The sequence below is a fragment of the Siphateles boraxobius genome, unplaced genomic scaffold (genome assembly GCF_051911475.1).
Source record: "Siphateles boraxobius isolate OS27281-9 unplaced genomic scaffold, OSU_SipBor_1 8, whole genome shotgun sequence".
Lineage (NCBI taxonomy): Eukaryota > Metazoa > Chordata > Actinopteri > Cypriniformes > Leuciscidae > Siphateles > Siphateles boraxobius.
This window is the reverse complement of record NW_027509208.1, coordinates 27,518,595-27,534,864: the sequence shown is the minus strand read 5'-3', so window position 1 is coordinate 27,534,864 and position 16,270 is coordinate 27,518,595. Positions and strand designations below refer to the sequence as shown.

Below are 16,270 nucleotides of genomic sequence, written 5' to 3'. Positions count from 1 at the left end.
TTTCTTTCTCACTATTCTTTCTTTTTTTCTTTTCTTTCAAACAATTCTTTTTTTTTTCCTTTCTTTCTTTTTTACTTTTCGTTTCTTTCTTTTTTCAAACTAATCTTTCTTTCTTTCTAACTAATTTATCTTTCTTTCTAACTAATTCATCTTTCTTTCTTTTTCTAACTATTCTTTCTTTTACTTTTCTTTCTTTTTTACTTTTCTTTCTTTTTTTCAAACTAATTTTTCTTTATTTCTAACTAATCTTTCTTTCTAACTAATCTCTTTCTTTCTAACTGATCTTTCTTTCTTTCTTTCTTTTTTCTATCTAACCTTTCTTTCTTTATAACTAATATTTCTTTCTTTCTACCTAATCTTTCTTTCTTTATAACTTATCCATCTTTTTTTCTTTCTAAATAATATTTCTTTCTTTCTACCTAATCCATCTTTCTTTCTTTCTAACTAATCCTTCTTTCTTTCTTTTTCTTTCTAACAAATCCATCTTTCTTTCTAACTAATCCATGTTTCTTTCTTTCTTTCTTTCTTTCTAACAAATCCACCTTTCTTTCTTTTTAACTAATCCATCTTTCTTTCTTTCTAACTAATCCTTTCTTTCTCTCTTTCTTTTCTTTCTTTCTTTCTTTCTTTCTTTCTTTCTTTTTTACTTTTCCTTTCTTTCTTTTTTCAAACTAATCTTTCTTTCTTTCTTTCTTTCTTTTTTACTTTTCGTTTCTTTCTTTTTTCAAACTAATCTTTCTTTCTAACTAATTTATCTTTCTTTCTAACTAATTCATCTTTCTTTCTTTTTCTAACTATTCTTTCTTTTTTACTTTTCTTTCTTTTTTTCAAACTAATTTTTCTTTCTTTCTAACTGATCTTTCTTTCTTTCTTTCTTTTTTCTATCTAACCTTTCTTTCTTTATAACTAATATTTCTTTCTTTCTACCTAATCTTTCTTTCTTTATGACTTATCCATCTTTTTTCTTTCTAAATAATATTTCTTTCTTTCTACCTAATCCATCTTTCTTTCTTTCTAACTAATCCTTCTTTCTTTCTTTTTCTTTCTAACAAATCCATCTTTCTTTCTAACTAATCCATGTTTCTTTCTTTCTTTCTTTCTAACAAATCCACCTTTCTTTCTTTTTAACTAATCCATCTTTCTTTCTTTCTAACTAATCCTTTCTTTCTCTCTTTCTTTTCTTTCTTTCTTTCTTTCTTTCTTTCTTTCTTTCTTTCTTTCTTTCTTTCTTTCTTTCTTTCTTTCTTTCTTTCTTTCTTTCTTTCTTTCTTTCTTTCTTTCTTTCTTTCTTTCTTTCTTTCTTTCTTTCTTTCTTTCTTTCTTTCTTTCTTTCTTTCTTTCTTTCTTTCTTTCTTTCTTTCTTTCTTTCTTTCTTTCTTTCTTTCTACTCAAAATAAACACAACGTTTATAACTTGAACTGACTTTATTCAGTGCACGGCAAAGTTTTATACAACCGCCATTACCGTCCCCTGCACCCACACACCTTCAACTGCACATGCGCTCCCCACTAACACCCTGTACCGTATTCCACAGTGTAAAAACACCTTATGCCGTAATGAACAGTGTAGAGGGGAAATAACATGTTAACAATCTCCCTATACTTTAAACAAAAACAAAACAAAAAATAAATATTTCACATACAATTGAACATATGTACCCTTATTTAAGCTTATCCACAGTCCTTAACTGAGTACTTTCCATAGCTCCAACAGCCCTTCACTGAGTGTTTTCAATAACACCAGAGTAGACGCTCCTTTTTTGGTAAGACAGTCAGCGAGTTGAGTTTTTGTGTCTGACCAGAGTACCTTCTTTACCATTTTACTCTGTATTAGCTCTTTTATACTGCTTATTTCCAGTCGAAGACGTTTCTCTGTGACCTGTTTTGCTGACTTAAGGGCATCAAACAGAGAGTGATTGTCCGTAATGCAGATCAAAGGAGGAGCAAACAGCTCAGCATTTCCACTTGTGAGCTCAGAAAAGAGGGTAGCCAAGAAAACAGCATTATCGATTCCATCTGACAGGGCCAGAGTTTCTCCTGCCAGGGTACTCCTTACCACACGTCGAATTCTCTTAGATTGCCAACAGAGAGGAGAAAACTTTCCTCCTTCTCCCATGAGACCAATCAATGTTCCCCCCTGTGTGCCACCATCAGGGAGATTTTCAAGGGAAGCATCACTGAAAACGATGAAGTTCAGGGCATCATTATTTCCCAAATGCTGAAACTTGAGTGTCACCTTTTCGGATTTAATCTTTCTTCTCAAACATAATGTCTGGTCTGGTTTGTCTTGCAACCCACAGTATCTGTCCTATTTTCGACCTAAGCAGCTCCTTTTCAGTCTCATTAAGAGAAGCATCTCTCTGCACTGCACGTGCTGCTTGCAGGTGAATAGGCTGTAGGTTTTCAATGTAAGTATGCTGATGAACATGAACTACACCATTAATAGTGACAAAGTCCATTCCCACATAGCAGAAATGTGTATGTTCTTCACGTCCAACATGGAACACAGACTTCAGTGTGGGGATCACATCTGTTGAGAAGTTTTCTGAGCCTGCCCATAGAAAATCATCAACATGACATGCAAGTACTCCACTGACCTTACACTGTTCATCCAACCAATAAAATACTGCTGGATCTACTTGAGACATTCTACCACCTGTACTCAGCATGATTTCTTTCACCTTGTTGTACCAATATAGTGATGCATCAGCAAGGCCTTAAACACACTTGTTTAGCTTCCATAGAATATCTTCTTTTCCAGCTTCAGGAGGGGGCCGGACATATATTTCTCTGGACAACTGCATACCCTGTAAGAAAGCAGATTTGATGTCCATAGAATGGATATGCCACTTATTTTGACAGATTACTGCTAATAATAGCCTCAGAGAGTCAGAAGCACAGGTTGGGGAGTCTTTCTGCAACTCGTGAATATTAAGCTCTTCAAAACCTCTGGCTACGAGTCGTGCTTTGGGCACAATACCACTGGGAGTTTCTTTGAGACTACAGACCCATCTGGTAGAGACACACTTTTGACCTGCATCATTAACTTCCTCAAAAACATTGTTTTTGTTCCAATTCAAAATGTCCTCTTGTTTGGCTACATCAAATGATATGTCTTTTGTTATGAGTACATCAGTCTCCCCATCAGTTGATTCAAAGTCAAGATTATCAACACATGACATATCTACTGATTCCTTTTGTCCATCACTGCCATCAGGTTCAATATGTTGCAAATTAAACCAGTTTTTGTATTTTCCAGAGGCTTTGCCTGCTCTGCCTAAAACTCTGGCTCTCTGTAAACCACCACCATTCTGTTTCATAAATGTTACGGTCTGTCCTGGTCTTAACTTCACACCAGCTGAAAAGATGGGGTTACCACAAACATTGTGATCTGCTTCGGTTTGTGTCATACTAGGATGAACCACTTCTCCTGTATTCACCTCATTATCACTGATATTTTCCTGTTTGCTGTCTGTGTTTTCTTTACCATCTGAGCTCTCTGCTCCATTGTTAACGCTGCATTTTTCACTTGCTGTCTCGCTGTTGTCTTGCACAGTTTTCTGTGCAGATCTCTGACCCTGTGTGTTTATCTTGCAGAGCCTGGATTGATGTACTCTAACAAGAGTACCACCATGTCTTATAAATACAACAGCTCCATCTTGACCGATAACCACCCCTGGTCCCTTCCACTCAGGACAGTCTGCTCTTTTGTAATAGACCTTGTCTCTTGTCACATACATGTCGTCTGTGGGTCTGAGCTGTTTACGCAGTGCCCTTCGTATCCGCTCTGAAGACTCTGCTTCAGTGAATGCTTTCCTAGAAGCATGTAAAGCAGAAATGTGTTCTCCAACTCTAGCACTCATAGTGGTACCTTCAAGAGCAGGTAGTTTGTCAACTAAAACAGAAGGAAGGTTAGGATTTTGCCCAAACACTGGTTGATATGGACTGTAGCCATGAACATTCAACATACTGTTCTTGGCCATGAGGGCCCAGTCAAGGGCAGTGTGCCAGTCACAGCCATTCTCTCGCTTTACCTTCTGGATTATCTCAGTGAGCGTTTGATTATGTCTCTCTAGTAGCCCGTTGCTCCAGGGACTGTATCCCGCTGTTGTTTTTGTCTCAATGTTAAAGTTTTCAGCCATGTCTCTGATCTCTTCGTTGTTGAATTCTCCACCATTGTCACTGTAAAGCCTCTGGGGAGCACCATGGACACTTGCACCAAGTGTGAATGAAAGAGTTGACAATTTCAGATGACTTCTTCGTTTTAACAATGTTCCCAGCGCTGAAACGTGTGAAGTGGTCGATAATATGAAGATACCACACACCTGGGTCCAACTCGTGCAGATCCACCGCCACTGTCTCGTTATATTCCGAAGCTAAGGGCAGCCCCACAGCAGGCCTTGGCTTTGTCTTTGTCTTTTTGTACTTCTGGCATATTTCACAGTCGGATACTATTTGTTGTAAAATAGTAAAACAATCTTTGTCGTTGTTTCCCGAACTGTGAATGGGTCTCTGTAGCCTGTCTACCGACGCGTGACCAAACTGTTTATGAAGTTTCAGAAGGATTTTTCGTTTCTCACCTGGAGACATATTATCTGTCACTGTTAGTACTTCTTCAGTTTGACCTTTTGTGTTTTCTTTGTCTCTGATATCGACACAGTAATGTCCAGAACTAGTAAATTCAAGAGGAATTGATTGTTTGAACATCACTGCACTGTCCTTTTCCATATCCAAAATGGTCCCTGCCTTCTTCAAGGATGTTTTACTCAGCAAAAGTGGAATGTCAACCATGACAACTTCAGTTTCAATTTGGCATTTTGTAAGTCCTATTTTAGCTGGTAGTTTCAAATTTTTTGTAGAATATACCAAATTGCCATCTCCGAATCAAAATGGTCTGCAACTGGGAGTTTCTGTTTGCCTCAACTGGTTCACTTGATCTTGGGTGAGGTCATCAATATAGCTTTCCAGCCATTTCTCTCCACACACAGTACGGGTACAAGCAGTGTCAATAATTGCAGATCCCAATGATTCTGTCATAAATATTTCTGCATCTGAGATGGCGGCCTTTGTAAACAATGTAATGTTACATTCCTCTTCATTTGCATCTTCAGTTACTCTTACTTGTTCAGTTTTCTTATGGGGACAGTCTTTAGCCCAATGAAATGTACACTGGCAGATAGCACATCTGGATCTCTTACCGAACTTATCCAGTGGATTAGTCCCTTGTAATGGCTGCTTAAATTGTCCACTTTGGAATGTTGTGGTCCGTTTTCCTCTGCCTTGTGGCCTTTGTTCTGTGAAAAACTCCACGTCCTGGTTAACTTGAATTCCGTACGACGAGCCTGTCGTTTTCCCCCCGAAAATCCTTTTTAGAGCCGACTTCATGGAGGAGAACGTGCAACTAGCAGGCAGTCAATGCTAGCTGTCTGCTTTTATCGTCGAGGCAGGCCGTGTCTAACAGCTTAAAAGCCAGTACAGCATCAGGAAGCGTCATATTATACTTTTTCATCCGGTTGTATCGCTGTTCGAAGTCAATTATGTAGTCCTCCATGGAAACTGAAATATTTTTTGTTATTCCATCAAAATATGAATAGGCTTCATACGCGCGATCTCTTTCCTCTTTAAGGAACACACCGTCCAGCTTTTCCATCAACGTTGCCATACCGTTATCGCTGTCCAAATCTTCCGCAGGTATTTCCATCGCCGTTTCACGGGCTCTCACTTCAAGCCCCAAAGCGACAGCAAGGGCTTGCTTCTTTTTGTCGAGATCGGTAACTCGTTTCCAGATATTAACTTCATTCTTCCAACACTCGTATGGCCTGGCTTCATCAAACTTCGGCGGAATTTTATAACTGGCTGCCATTATTCAACCATCCTCTGCTACCATGTTACTCAAAATAAACACAACGTTTATAACTTGAACTGACTTTATTCAGTGCACGGCAAAGTTTTATACAACCGCCATTACCGTCCCCTGCACCCACACACCTTCAACTGCACATGCGCTCCCCACTAACACCCTGTACCGTATTCCACAGTGTAAAAACACCTTATGCCGTAATGAACAGTGTAGAGGGGAAATAACATGTTAACATAACTAATCTATCTCTTTCTAACTAATCCATTTTTCTTTCTTTCTTTCTTACTTTTCTTTCTTTCTTTTTGTTCTTTTTCATTTTCTTTTCTTAAATTTTTTTCTAGCTAATCTATCTTTCTTACTTTCTAACTATTCTTTGTTTTCCTAAAATTTCTAACAATTCTTTCTTTCTAACTATTCTGTTTTCCTAACATTTCTAACCATTCTTTCTATTTTACTTATTTATTTTTTCAAACTAATCTTTATTTCTAACTAATCTTTCTTTTTTCTAACTATTCTATCTTTCTTTCTAACTAATCTATCTCTTTCTAACTAATCTATCTTTCTTTCTAACTAATCAATCTTTCTTTCTTTATTTGTCTTTCTTTCTAACTATTCTCTTTCTTTCTTACTATTCTTTCTTTTAATCTAAGTTTTCTTTCTTTCTTTCTCACTATTCTTTCTTTTTTTCTTCCTTTATAAATTTTCTTTCTTTTTTACTTTTCTTTTTTTTTGTTCTTTTTTCAAACTAATCTTTCTTTATTTCTAACTAATCTTTCTTTTTTTTACTAATCTTTCTTTCAAGCTGATCTTTTTTCTTTCTTTTTCAAACTGATCTTTCTTTCTAACTACTTTTTATTTCTTTATTTTTTCAAACTAATTTTTATTTCTTTCTAACTAATCTCTTTCAAACTGATCTTTTTTCTTTCTTTTTTCAAACTTATCTTTCTGTCTTTCTAACTAATCGATCTTTCTTTCTTTCTTTCTTTCTTTCTTTCTTTCTTTCTTTCTTTCTTTCTTTCTTTCTTTCTTTCTTTCTTTCTTTCTTTCTTTCTTTCTTTCTAACTATTCTTTCCTTTTTCCTAACATTTTTTTCTTTCTTTTTTCCTAACATTTCTTTATTTCTTTCTTTTTCTTTCTTTCGACTATTCTTTCTAACTATTCTTTCTTTTTTACTTGCTTTTTTCTTTCCTTCTTTCTTTATGACTTTTCTTTTTTTAACTTTTTTCTTTTTTCAAACTAATCTTTCTTTCTTCTTTCTCTCTTTCTTTCTTTCAACTATTCTTTCTAACTATTCTTTCTTTTTTACTTTTTTCATTCTTTCTTTACTTTCTTTCTTTTTTACTTTCTTTTTTTTTCTTTCTTTCTTTCTTTCTTTTTTACTTTTTCTTTTTTACTTTTTCTTTTTTACTTTCTTTTTTACTGTTCTTTCTTTTTTCAAAATAATCTTTCTTTCTAACTAATTCATCTTTCTTTCTAACTATTCTTTTTTTACTTTTCTTCCTTTCTAACTATTCTTTCTTTTTACTTTTCTTTCTTTCTTTTTTACTTTTCTTTCTTTTTTCAAACTAATCTTTCTTTATTTCTAACTAATCTTTCTTTCTTTTTAACTAATCTCTTTCTTTCTAAGCAATCCATCTTTCTTTCTTTCTAACTAATCCATCTTTCTTTCTTTCTAACTAATCCATCTTTCTTTCTTTCTAACTAATCCATCTTTCTTTCTTTCTAACTAATCTTTTTCTATCTACCTAATCTTTTTCTATCTACCTAATCTTTTTCTATCCTACCTAATCTTTCTTTTCTTAACTAATCTTTCTTTCTAACTAATCTTTCTTTCTAACAAATTCATCTTTCTTTCTTTCTCTTTCTTTCTTTCTTTCTTTCTAACTAATCCATATTTATTTCTAACAAATCCATCTTTCTTTCTTTCTTGCTAACTAATCCATCCTTCTTTCTTACAAATCCATCTTTCTTCTTTACTGATCCATCTATCTTTCTTTCTAACAAATCCATCTTTCATTCTTTCTAACTAATCTATCTTTCTTTCTAACTAATCCATCTTTCTTTCTTTCTATCAAATTCATCTTTCTTTCTTTCTAACTAATCCTTTCTTTCTTTCTACCTAGTCTTTCTTTCTTTCTTTCTTTCTTTTTACGTAGTCTTTCTTTCAGTCTTACTTTCTTTCTAACTAATCCATTTTTCTTTCTTTCTCACTTTTCTTTCTTTTTTACTTTTCTTCCTTTCTAACTATTCTTTCTTTTTTACTTTTCTTTCTTTCTTTCTTTCTTTTTGCTCTTTTTCATTTTCTTTTCTTTATTTTTTTCTAACTAATCATTCTTTATTTCTAACTAATCTCTTTCTTTCTTTCTAACTATTCTTTATGTTTTCCTAACATTTCTAACCATTCTTTCTATTTTACTTTTTCTTTTTTCAAACTAATCTTTCTTTATTTCTAACTAATCTTTCGTTTTTCTTACTATTCTATCTTTCTTTCTAACTAATCTATCTTTCTTTCTAACTAATCCATCTTTATTTATTTGTTTCTTTTTAACTATTCTTTCTTTCTTACTATTCTTTCTTTTAATCTAATATTTCTTTCTTTCTCAATATTCTTTCTTTTTACCTTTTCTTTTCGTTCTTTTTTCAAACTAATCTTTCTTTATTTCTAACTATTTCTTTTTTCAAACTAATTTCTTTCTTTCTAACTAATCTTTCTTTCTTACTAACTTATCTTTCTTTCAAACTGATATTTTTCCTTTCTTTTTTCAAACTGATCTTTCTTTCTTTCTAACTAATCTTTCTTTCAAACTGATCTTTTTTCTTTCTTTTTTCAAACTGATCTTTCTGTCTTTCTAACTAATCCATCTTTTCTTTTCCTTTCTTTCTTTCACTTTATTTCTTTCTTTCTAACTATTCTATCTTTCTTTTTAACTAATCTTTCCTTTTTCCTAACATTTTTTTTTCTTTTTTCCTAACATTTCTTTCTTTCTTTCGACTATTCTTTCTTTTTTACTTTCTTTTTTCTTTCTTTTTTCAAACTAATCTTTCTTTCTTTCTTCTTTCTCTCTTTCTTTCTTTCAACTATTCTTTCTAACTATTCTTTTTTTACTTGTTTCTTTTTTAATTTTCTTTTTTTCAAACTAATTTTTATTTATTTCTAACTAATCTTTCTTTTTCAAACTGATCTTTTTTTCTTTCTTTTTTCAAACTGATCTTTCTTTCTCTTTCTTTCTTTCTTTCTCTTTCTTTCTTTCTTTCTTTCTTTCTTTCTATCTAACTATTCTTTCTTTCTTTCTAACTATTCTTTCTTTCTTTCCAACTATTCTTTCTTTCTATCCAACTATTCTTTCTTTCTTTCTTTCTTTCTAACTATTCTTTCTTTTTTGCTAACATTTCTTTCTTTCTTCATTTTCTTTCTTTCTTTCTTTCTTCTTTCTAAGAGTGGCACTTTCTTTCCATCTCTAATCTTTCTTTCTAACTAATCTTGATGATCTATCCATCCAACCATCCATGGTCATGTTAAAACATGCTAAATCATGCAAGCAATGTGGCAAACCATACTTGAAACATGAAACTTTTCCAAGCCAACTTACAGTTTGTCTACGAACTTTACCATCTAGTTACTAAAATAGACCAGTGGCGCTCGGCCGTGACGTTCAAGTTCAGTGCCGTTAGAACCACAACATGGATCGGTTAATGAGATCTAATATATGTTGTAAGTGGCGAGTATTTTTACATGAATAAATACATAGATCCGGTTGTTATCTTTATGTACTTCAAAGGTCCAGTGGCAGAACTTTTGCCAAGCGTGTCAGAGGTTCTGGGTTCTAATCCGCACTAAGTAGTATAGTTTTTTTTACTCATCAAAACCGATTGTTTATTAGTGGTTGTATATCAAGCAGGGGCACGTTTTTTGTGCATTATGTTTTGTGATTTCACCGTAACGAATAAAGAGTCTCTTCGCAACGGATTGAAGCGCGCATCCGTGTGAAGACTGTGCGCAAGTCACAACAGAACACTGTATCCGCGCCACTTATAGCAGCGGAAACGAACACTTTGGTCACTTGATTTCAAAAACAACACATTTCTAGCCTCTTATTTAACAAAAGGACGAAATGAATGTTCTACTAGAGTTAACTGGAGATTTTTTATTTATTCGAATTGGTACATCCGTGCCGCGAGATGTTTCAAAAGTGGTAGTGACACAATCGACCCTGGCAAAAAGTGGTGGGGACACAATCGACCCTGGCAAAAAGTGGTGGGGTCCCACCCGTCCCACCCGCAAATTACGCCTATGCTCTCAAGTGGCACACATTGAGCGGGAAGTCACTCATTTCGGTGTTTTGACACGCACTCCCGCCACACATTCTATTTCTCACGCAGAAAAACTATTTGTAATATATTTAATATGCTGCAACTCCCAAAATTTCTTTGGCCGCGCCGCTCTAACTATGGAACCGTCAGGAATCAAACGCGTCTCCCCTGGTGTTGTTAGTCGAGCTACACAATAACCAATCAGAAAATAGTACGATTGTATCTGGGTAAGATTTAACGCAACCAATGATTTTTTTTTTTTCAAATTGTCATGAAACAACCCCATCTACCCCCATCCTGATTATGCCCTCGAGCACTTGAGTAAATAAATAAATTAAATATATGGCAGCCGTTGTGTGCAGTAAACTTTCTTTTAACAAGCGTGTTGTACTGATGTGATGACCAGTTATAATTTTAGTGCTACTGTACTAAGCCTATTTAGAGGTGCGGATTAATTTAGGTAGGACTGTGTGAAGACATATTTTATTACGTTTATTATGAGGTGGTCCGCGAAAATTCTTGATTACAAATAGTGGTCCACACACACAAAAAGTTTGAGAACCCCTGCTCTAGACAAATGGTCAGAAGGTGTAACTCAATGCAAATTTACACTGTAAGCAAATGGTTCAATGTAAATCAACTTCTGCCCCAGTAAGTCTAGGACAGTGATTTCCCACTGTGAACTCATGTTTACATTTGAAATGAGTTCTGGCTATATAATGGAATGCAGCAAAAAGATCAGGGCCTTTTAAGGCTGAGAGTCTCGACTCTCAGCCTCATGTATTTCTTAAATGTTTGGTTAACATTTCTCCTCTTTATTCCAGAGCATTTGATGTTTTTTATTGATTATCTTTTAACTGATTATAAAATTGTAACAATGCATTTACCTGACATAATAAATTGTTACATTTGATTATTCTAACTGACTTTGACATTATTTACATTAGAGTTAAAAGGAATAGTCAAACATTCACTCACATTTAAAGATGCACGGATATCATAAAAACCTTTTTCATTTATGGAGTCAGATGAAATAACGAGTTAATACATATGAGAAAATGTATTGAATTTAATCAAAAATACTTTGCCACAAGAAAAGACAGTAACACGCAGAGACCTTCTGTGCTGGTTGGATGCCGGACTTTTGGCTGACTGAGCGCGACTTTACACCATTCTGATCAAAAAGATCGAAAGCACTTGTTAGAGGCACAAAACATCTTTTAGCGTTAGGTAAGTGCCTATTACCAACACAATCCAATTTGAAGTTAATTAATACATCGTTCGACCGGACATGACTTTTATTTATATATATATATATATATATATATAGGTTATATGTGTTTGCGCACGTGATATCAGGAAGCAACGTAATACACACATGATGACAGGAGGGCGATGCGCAAATCCCTTCCCACTTCTGCTAGTTTTACTGAGATATCTTATCCCCTGCGAATTGGCCATTAATATTACAGACGTCCTGTGGTAAAATTGCATTACTCCATCTACCCTTGTAAAGTTAATCCCGTCCGAATAGGGCTAATGTCAGTAAAGATTACGGCGACTTTTACCTTCTGTAAAAAAGTCCGTAAAAATTACCTCAGATAATACTAATCCCGTGCAAATAGACCCGCTGTAAATATGTACGTATGTAAAAATTTAATTTCCTGTTTAAAAGTAGTTTTCCACGGTTTTTCAAGTATCGAGGTGCTCGAAGCATTTAGTTGCGTTCTAGATGGTGGGGCAAGTCTGTGGCAAAACTCAAGTGTTTTCTGCAAACCATTCAGATCAAAAAGGAGGTCGAAAGCACTTTTTAGAGGCACGAAACTTCTTTTAGCGTTAGGTAAGTGCCCATTACCAACATAATCCAATCTGAATTGAATTAAAGGTACAATATGTAAGAATTTTGTATCAAAATATCCAAAAACCACAGTGTTATATTTCTTTTAATTGTGTACATCCATTATCCTAAATCTTTCCAAGAATTTGTAAATTCAGAGAAATTCACAATTTTAAAAAGTGACAACTGTTCCTGTCCCTGTTCACTTTTCGCCTGTCAATGACGTAATATCCGTGTTATCCCTTGTTTCTCCATTTGTGCCATAGTAACCATGGTGACAGACGTGGACAACTGCGTAGTGCATAACGTCTAGCGGCACGCTCACACTGTTGTTATTTCGTTTAAACATTATGGACCATGGCAAGCAGACTTTGGGACAAAAGCAATAAAGCTACTTTACTAATTTAGTTGATTTACAAGTTAACATTCCTACACCAATTACACATCTACAGAATATTTAGTTGGACTTACGATAACTTCTCTTTCTCTATGACGTAGAAGTGGGTGGAATCTGTGAAGAGACGCTAGCGTGTGATTGGTGGAGTTTGGGAGCCCTTTTATTTGAGCTCATAGTTGGAAAGGTAGGAGTATGTCAACACTTGAATCATTTTCAGTAAATCATTTAAAAAATAATTTATGCATTGGGATAATTGTATTGTTATAATTGTTTTTTCATGTAATTTCAACAGATTAATGTTAAAGGTTAACACTGTTATTGTTTTAAGTTTGTTGTTGTTCATGTGTAGTTTGCTGTGTGTGTTTAGTCTCTATATCAGTGTCATCCTGCTGGCATTGGTAGACACTCATCCCTAAACATCCCAGAGTTTGTGTCGGAGGAGGCGCGCTCTCTGCTGGAACAGGTACATATTAGCATGGTGGAAAAATATATGCAACCAGAAGTGAGAGCTCACAGTGACAGAAGTGGTTGGGCAAGGCCCCAAAAAAATAAAATAGTCAAAAAAACTTTTGAATCTAAACTGTCAAAAAGGACTTGTTTTGTACTTTGTATGTACAAATTACATATTTGTAATTATAATTTTTTTTCGTAATCGAGATGAATTGATCAGCACAAGACTTCATGCACAGAAACAGATCAACGCTTACCACTTTTAAGAGATTTACTATACTAATTTTTTATTGACCGTTCCAAAGCTCATGTCTAGTCCATTTGCATGTACAATTCACTTTCCATTTGTACACTCGAGAACCAATGCTGTTTTCACATCAGTGATGTTGACATGCTATATTTTAATCTCAATGAATCTCATATGGTCACTATGAAATATTTGTTTTCCATTAAAGAATTAAGATTGAGTAAAGAACTGAATATTCTTGAAAGAATTTTTTGGGGGGGTCAAGCTATTGCCTAAAAGAAAGTTTGACTGTCATGCTCTCTCTTTCTCTGTGTCGGTCTTTCTGTAGTTGTTGCAGTATAATCCAGTGGAGCGCCTTGGCGCTGGAGGAGCCGGTGTGGAAGATATTAAGTCTCATCCTTTCTTTTCTCATGTGAACTGGACCAATTGAACTATAAGATGCTTTACTAGTATGAGATGAAAGATCTAAACTGTCTGAGATGTGTCTATACGTTTTAAAAAAGTGTCATAAATGCTGCAGGACACATTTATTTCACAAATTTTCTTGCATACAAATGGACAAAGCTCACTGTTGAGTGAGGAAGTCTATAGCAGTGAGAGGAAAATAGATGTTACTGTTTTCGAAATAAAAAAATAAACAACATTTGTTTAAACCAGGGTTAGCAATTAAGATTCAATAGCCACTTGAAATAATAGGAAGAGTTTAAGGAGGTTTCCTGTTCATATCAGATGAGAACCATCAATACTATGGCTTAGTCCTGGTCCTGGAGTACCTGATTATATCACTGTTTTCTACAGAACTGCTTCATAGATGAAAGGAACTAATTTAATAATTGAGGATCTTTACAACGTAACTGAATCAACATTGAACTGACTTCAGCTGAACAACAGCCGAAATCCATAATTTTCATGTTTATCACTGTAAGCTGCTTTGAAACAATCTGTATTGTATAAAGGCCAATTCAAAGACAAAAGCCAACAAACACAAGCAAACAGGTTGGCTGTTGGATTTAGCATTTTATGATTGGCCTTAAAGCGTAATATAAATAAAGGTGACTTGACCTGAAGTGGTTGTCAGTTTAGAGAGACATCCAAAATGTGTAGTGTTGGGGATCCTCCAGGACCAGGGTTTGGAACCACTGCTATATGTAACTGTATATAAATCCAACTGCTTGTGTATGAGTGCGTTTAATTTATAGTGTGTTTTATAAAAAGAAGCTGACAAATTTCATTGCATGAACATCTTTAGCATGGGCTAAAACACACATTTGATGTGATTGTTTGATTTAAATTGATCACATTTATCATTACGTCACTACATATTCTTCACTAACCCATTTAATGCTCTATTTATTAAACTTTCTGTCTCAATGGACTTATTGGTTCTTTCACTTGATGTTTTACTTTCTCAAAGATGGTTCATATTCTTGCAGACAAATACAACTATGGAGCTCAATGGAATGGAGAGCTATTTTAAAAAGCACTTATGAATCAGTTAACTTTGTGTTACATTAAAGGGTGCAGCAAGCGATTTTTGAGAAGCACTGTTGAAAGTGGATTGGACCGAGCACCACAACACTTCTAGCCAATCAGCAGTGGGAAAGAGAGATGGCTGAGCAACATTACAAAAGAGAAAAAGGCAGAGAAATATCACTGGAAAAAGAAGGGTTATTATCACAAATCTGAAATTCACATATAAGATTATATAATTCTTGGAACTTTTAAGTACTAATTTGACCCTGTAGTTTAACTTCAAGTTTAAGATTTCAGTTTAATCATTAATATTTGTATCAACTATTGTTTTAGTTAAATCCATTTGAGCATATGTTAAATTCTTATTTCACTGTATAACCTCTTTCCCCTTCTGTTAATTACAATCAGAATCAAATAAATTAAAATCAGGAAAACTGTTTGTGCTGTAAGTTTTCTCAATTTCACCAGGAACGAAAATCCAGTTGATTTCCTCGTCAGTCCAAGCAACGCTTAGTATATGAATGTCCACAAGGCAAGAACAGTTCTTTATTGGGATATTTAGTTTATTTCTTGATCTGTTTTACAGCCTGTAGTGTAAAACTCGGAGAAGGCCTCATCTCACAGAGTTCCCTATGTCTCACTTCAGCAGCGCTGAGCAAAACACCCAGCCAGCTGCACCAGCCAAAAATGGAATATGAGATGTTTTAATATGAATATCCATATATATAACGCACTGATGCAAATTACACTGTAAAATAGTTTTATTTATATTTATATATATGTTGCTTTGATGATAAACCAGGTGATTGCTCTCCACTATTAGGAATGGAGTCAAGAAAAGGGATGATTGATTGGGGTGGATTGGTGAACTAATAAAAAATGACCAAAGCAAAATGGCAGAGCAAAGTTGGGGGCGAGGTGTAGATGTGTTAGATGTTCTGCAGGCATCTTGGCTTTATTGTCTCCACCAATAAAGTATTTTTGGCATCTGGAACTCTGATTTCTTACAATAATGAGAAGACTTTTTCCACAAAAGAGACTCTTTTTATTTTTCCCCCCTCTCGAAGAAGACCAAAGATGAAATAAAAGGAAACAAAACACACACACACAAACCTGGCCTTATCCTGAAATTATCCTTAGTTATCCTTTCTTAAATATCAACTTGCAACTGCATTACATTCAATTTACAACTCATTCAACATTTCAGTACAACATGTAAACAAATATAGATGTACAATGTAAGTCAACTTTTGAATAAACTGGCATACCAAGTCTTATTACCAAGACGATTTATCAAAGATTATCAATTAAGTATTAATTATAATATCAGTACTCTAATATATCTCTCTCGTGACCTGGTGACCAATCTTTTAGTTACATTCCATCAGTAAGAGTAGAGTATGAAATTTGAATTAGTAGTTTTATACAGTACAAAATTTTGCAATCCACACATCATAATGTGAGACATATCAAGAGTTCAAAAGAGTACTGTCACAGTGAGGCTCTGTGACTAGAGACTCTTATTTTGTAAAATGGACTCTTATTATGACACTGGACTCAGAACATACTATGCATACATACACTTTCGTGCTAACATCATAACACATGATCTGTTTTTTGCAAATTTTAAGACCAGTTAATGCAGATATGTGTGCAATGATTGTTTATTGTTGTGTATTGTAGCGTATCTGGACAG

At 34.5% G+C, this 16,270-nt stretch overlaps 1 protein-coding gene and 1 long non-coding RNA gene across 5 annotated transcripts in view; one reads left to right on the top strand and one right to left on the bottom strand.

Annotated features, from left to right (window-relative positions):
* The window catches only part of rps6kc1 (ribosomal protein S6 kinase polypeptide 1), an 89,860-nt gene extending 74,852 nt beyond the window's left edge, over positions 1-15,008 (top strand). For 3 of the 4 annotated variants that reach the window (XM_077220226.1, XM_077220227.1, XM_077220225.1), the window contains 3 exons: positions 12,506-12,588; positions 12,772-12,867; positions 13,430-15,008. In XM_077220226.1, the coding sequence (XP_077076341.1) occupies positions 12,506-12,588; positions 12,772-12,867; positions 13,430-13,531 (281 nt within the window). In that variant the 3' untranslated portion in view covers positions 13,532-15,008. The remainder of the gene's footprint in view (positions 1-12,505; positions 12,589-12,771; positions 12,868-13,429) is intronic. The other variant, XR_013199944.1, reaches the window with a different exon arrangement.
* LOC143729154 (uncharacterized) lies at positions 843-7,500 on the bottom strand. Its single transcript, XR_013199947.1, has 3 exons — positions 7,385-7,500; positions 6,797-7,050; positions 843-862 (listed from the first exon to the last, which is right to left on the bottom strand). It is a non-coding gene; the product is annotated as an uncharacterized LOC143729154 (long non-coding RNA).
* Positions 15,009-16,270: the final 1,262 nt, after the last annotated feature.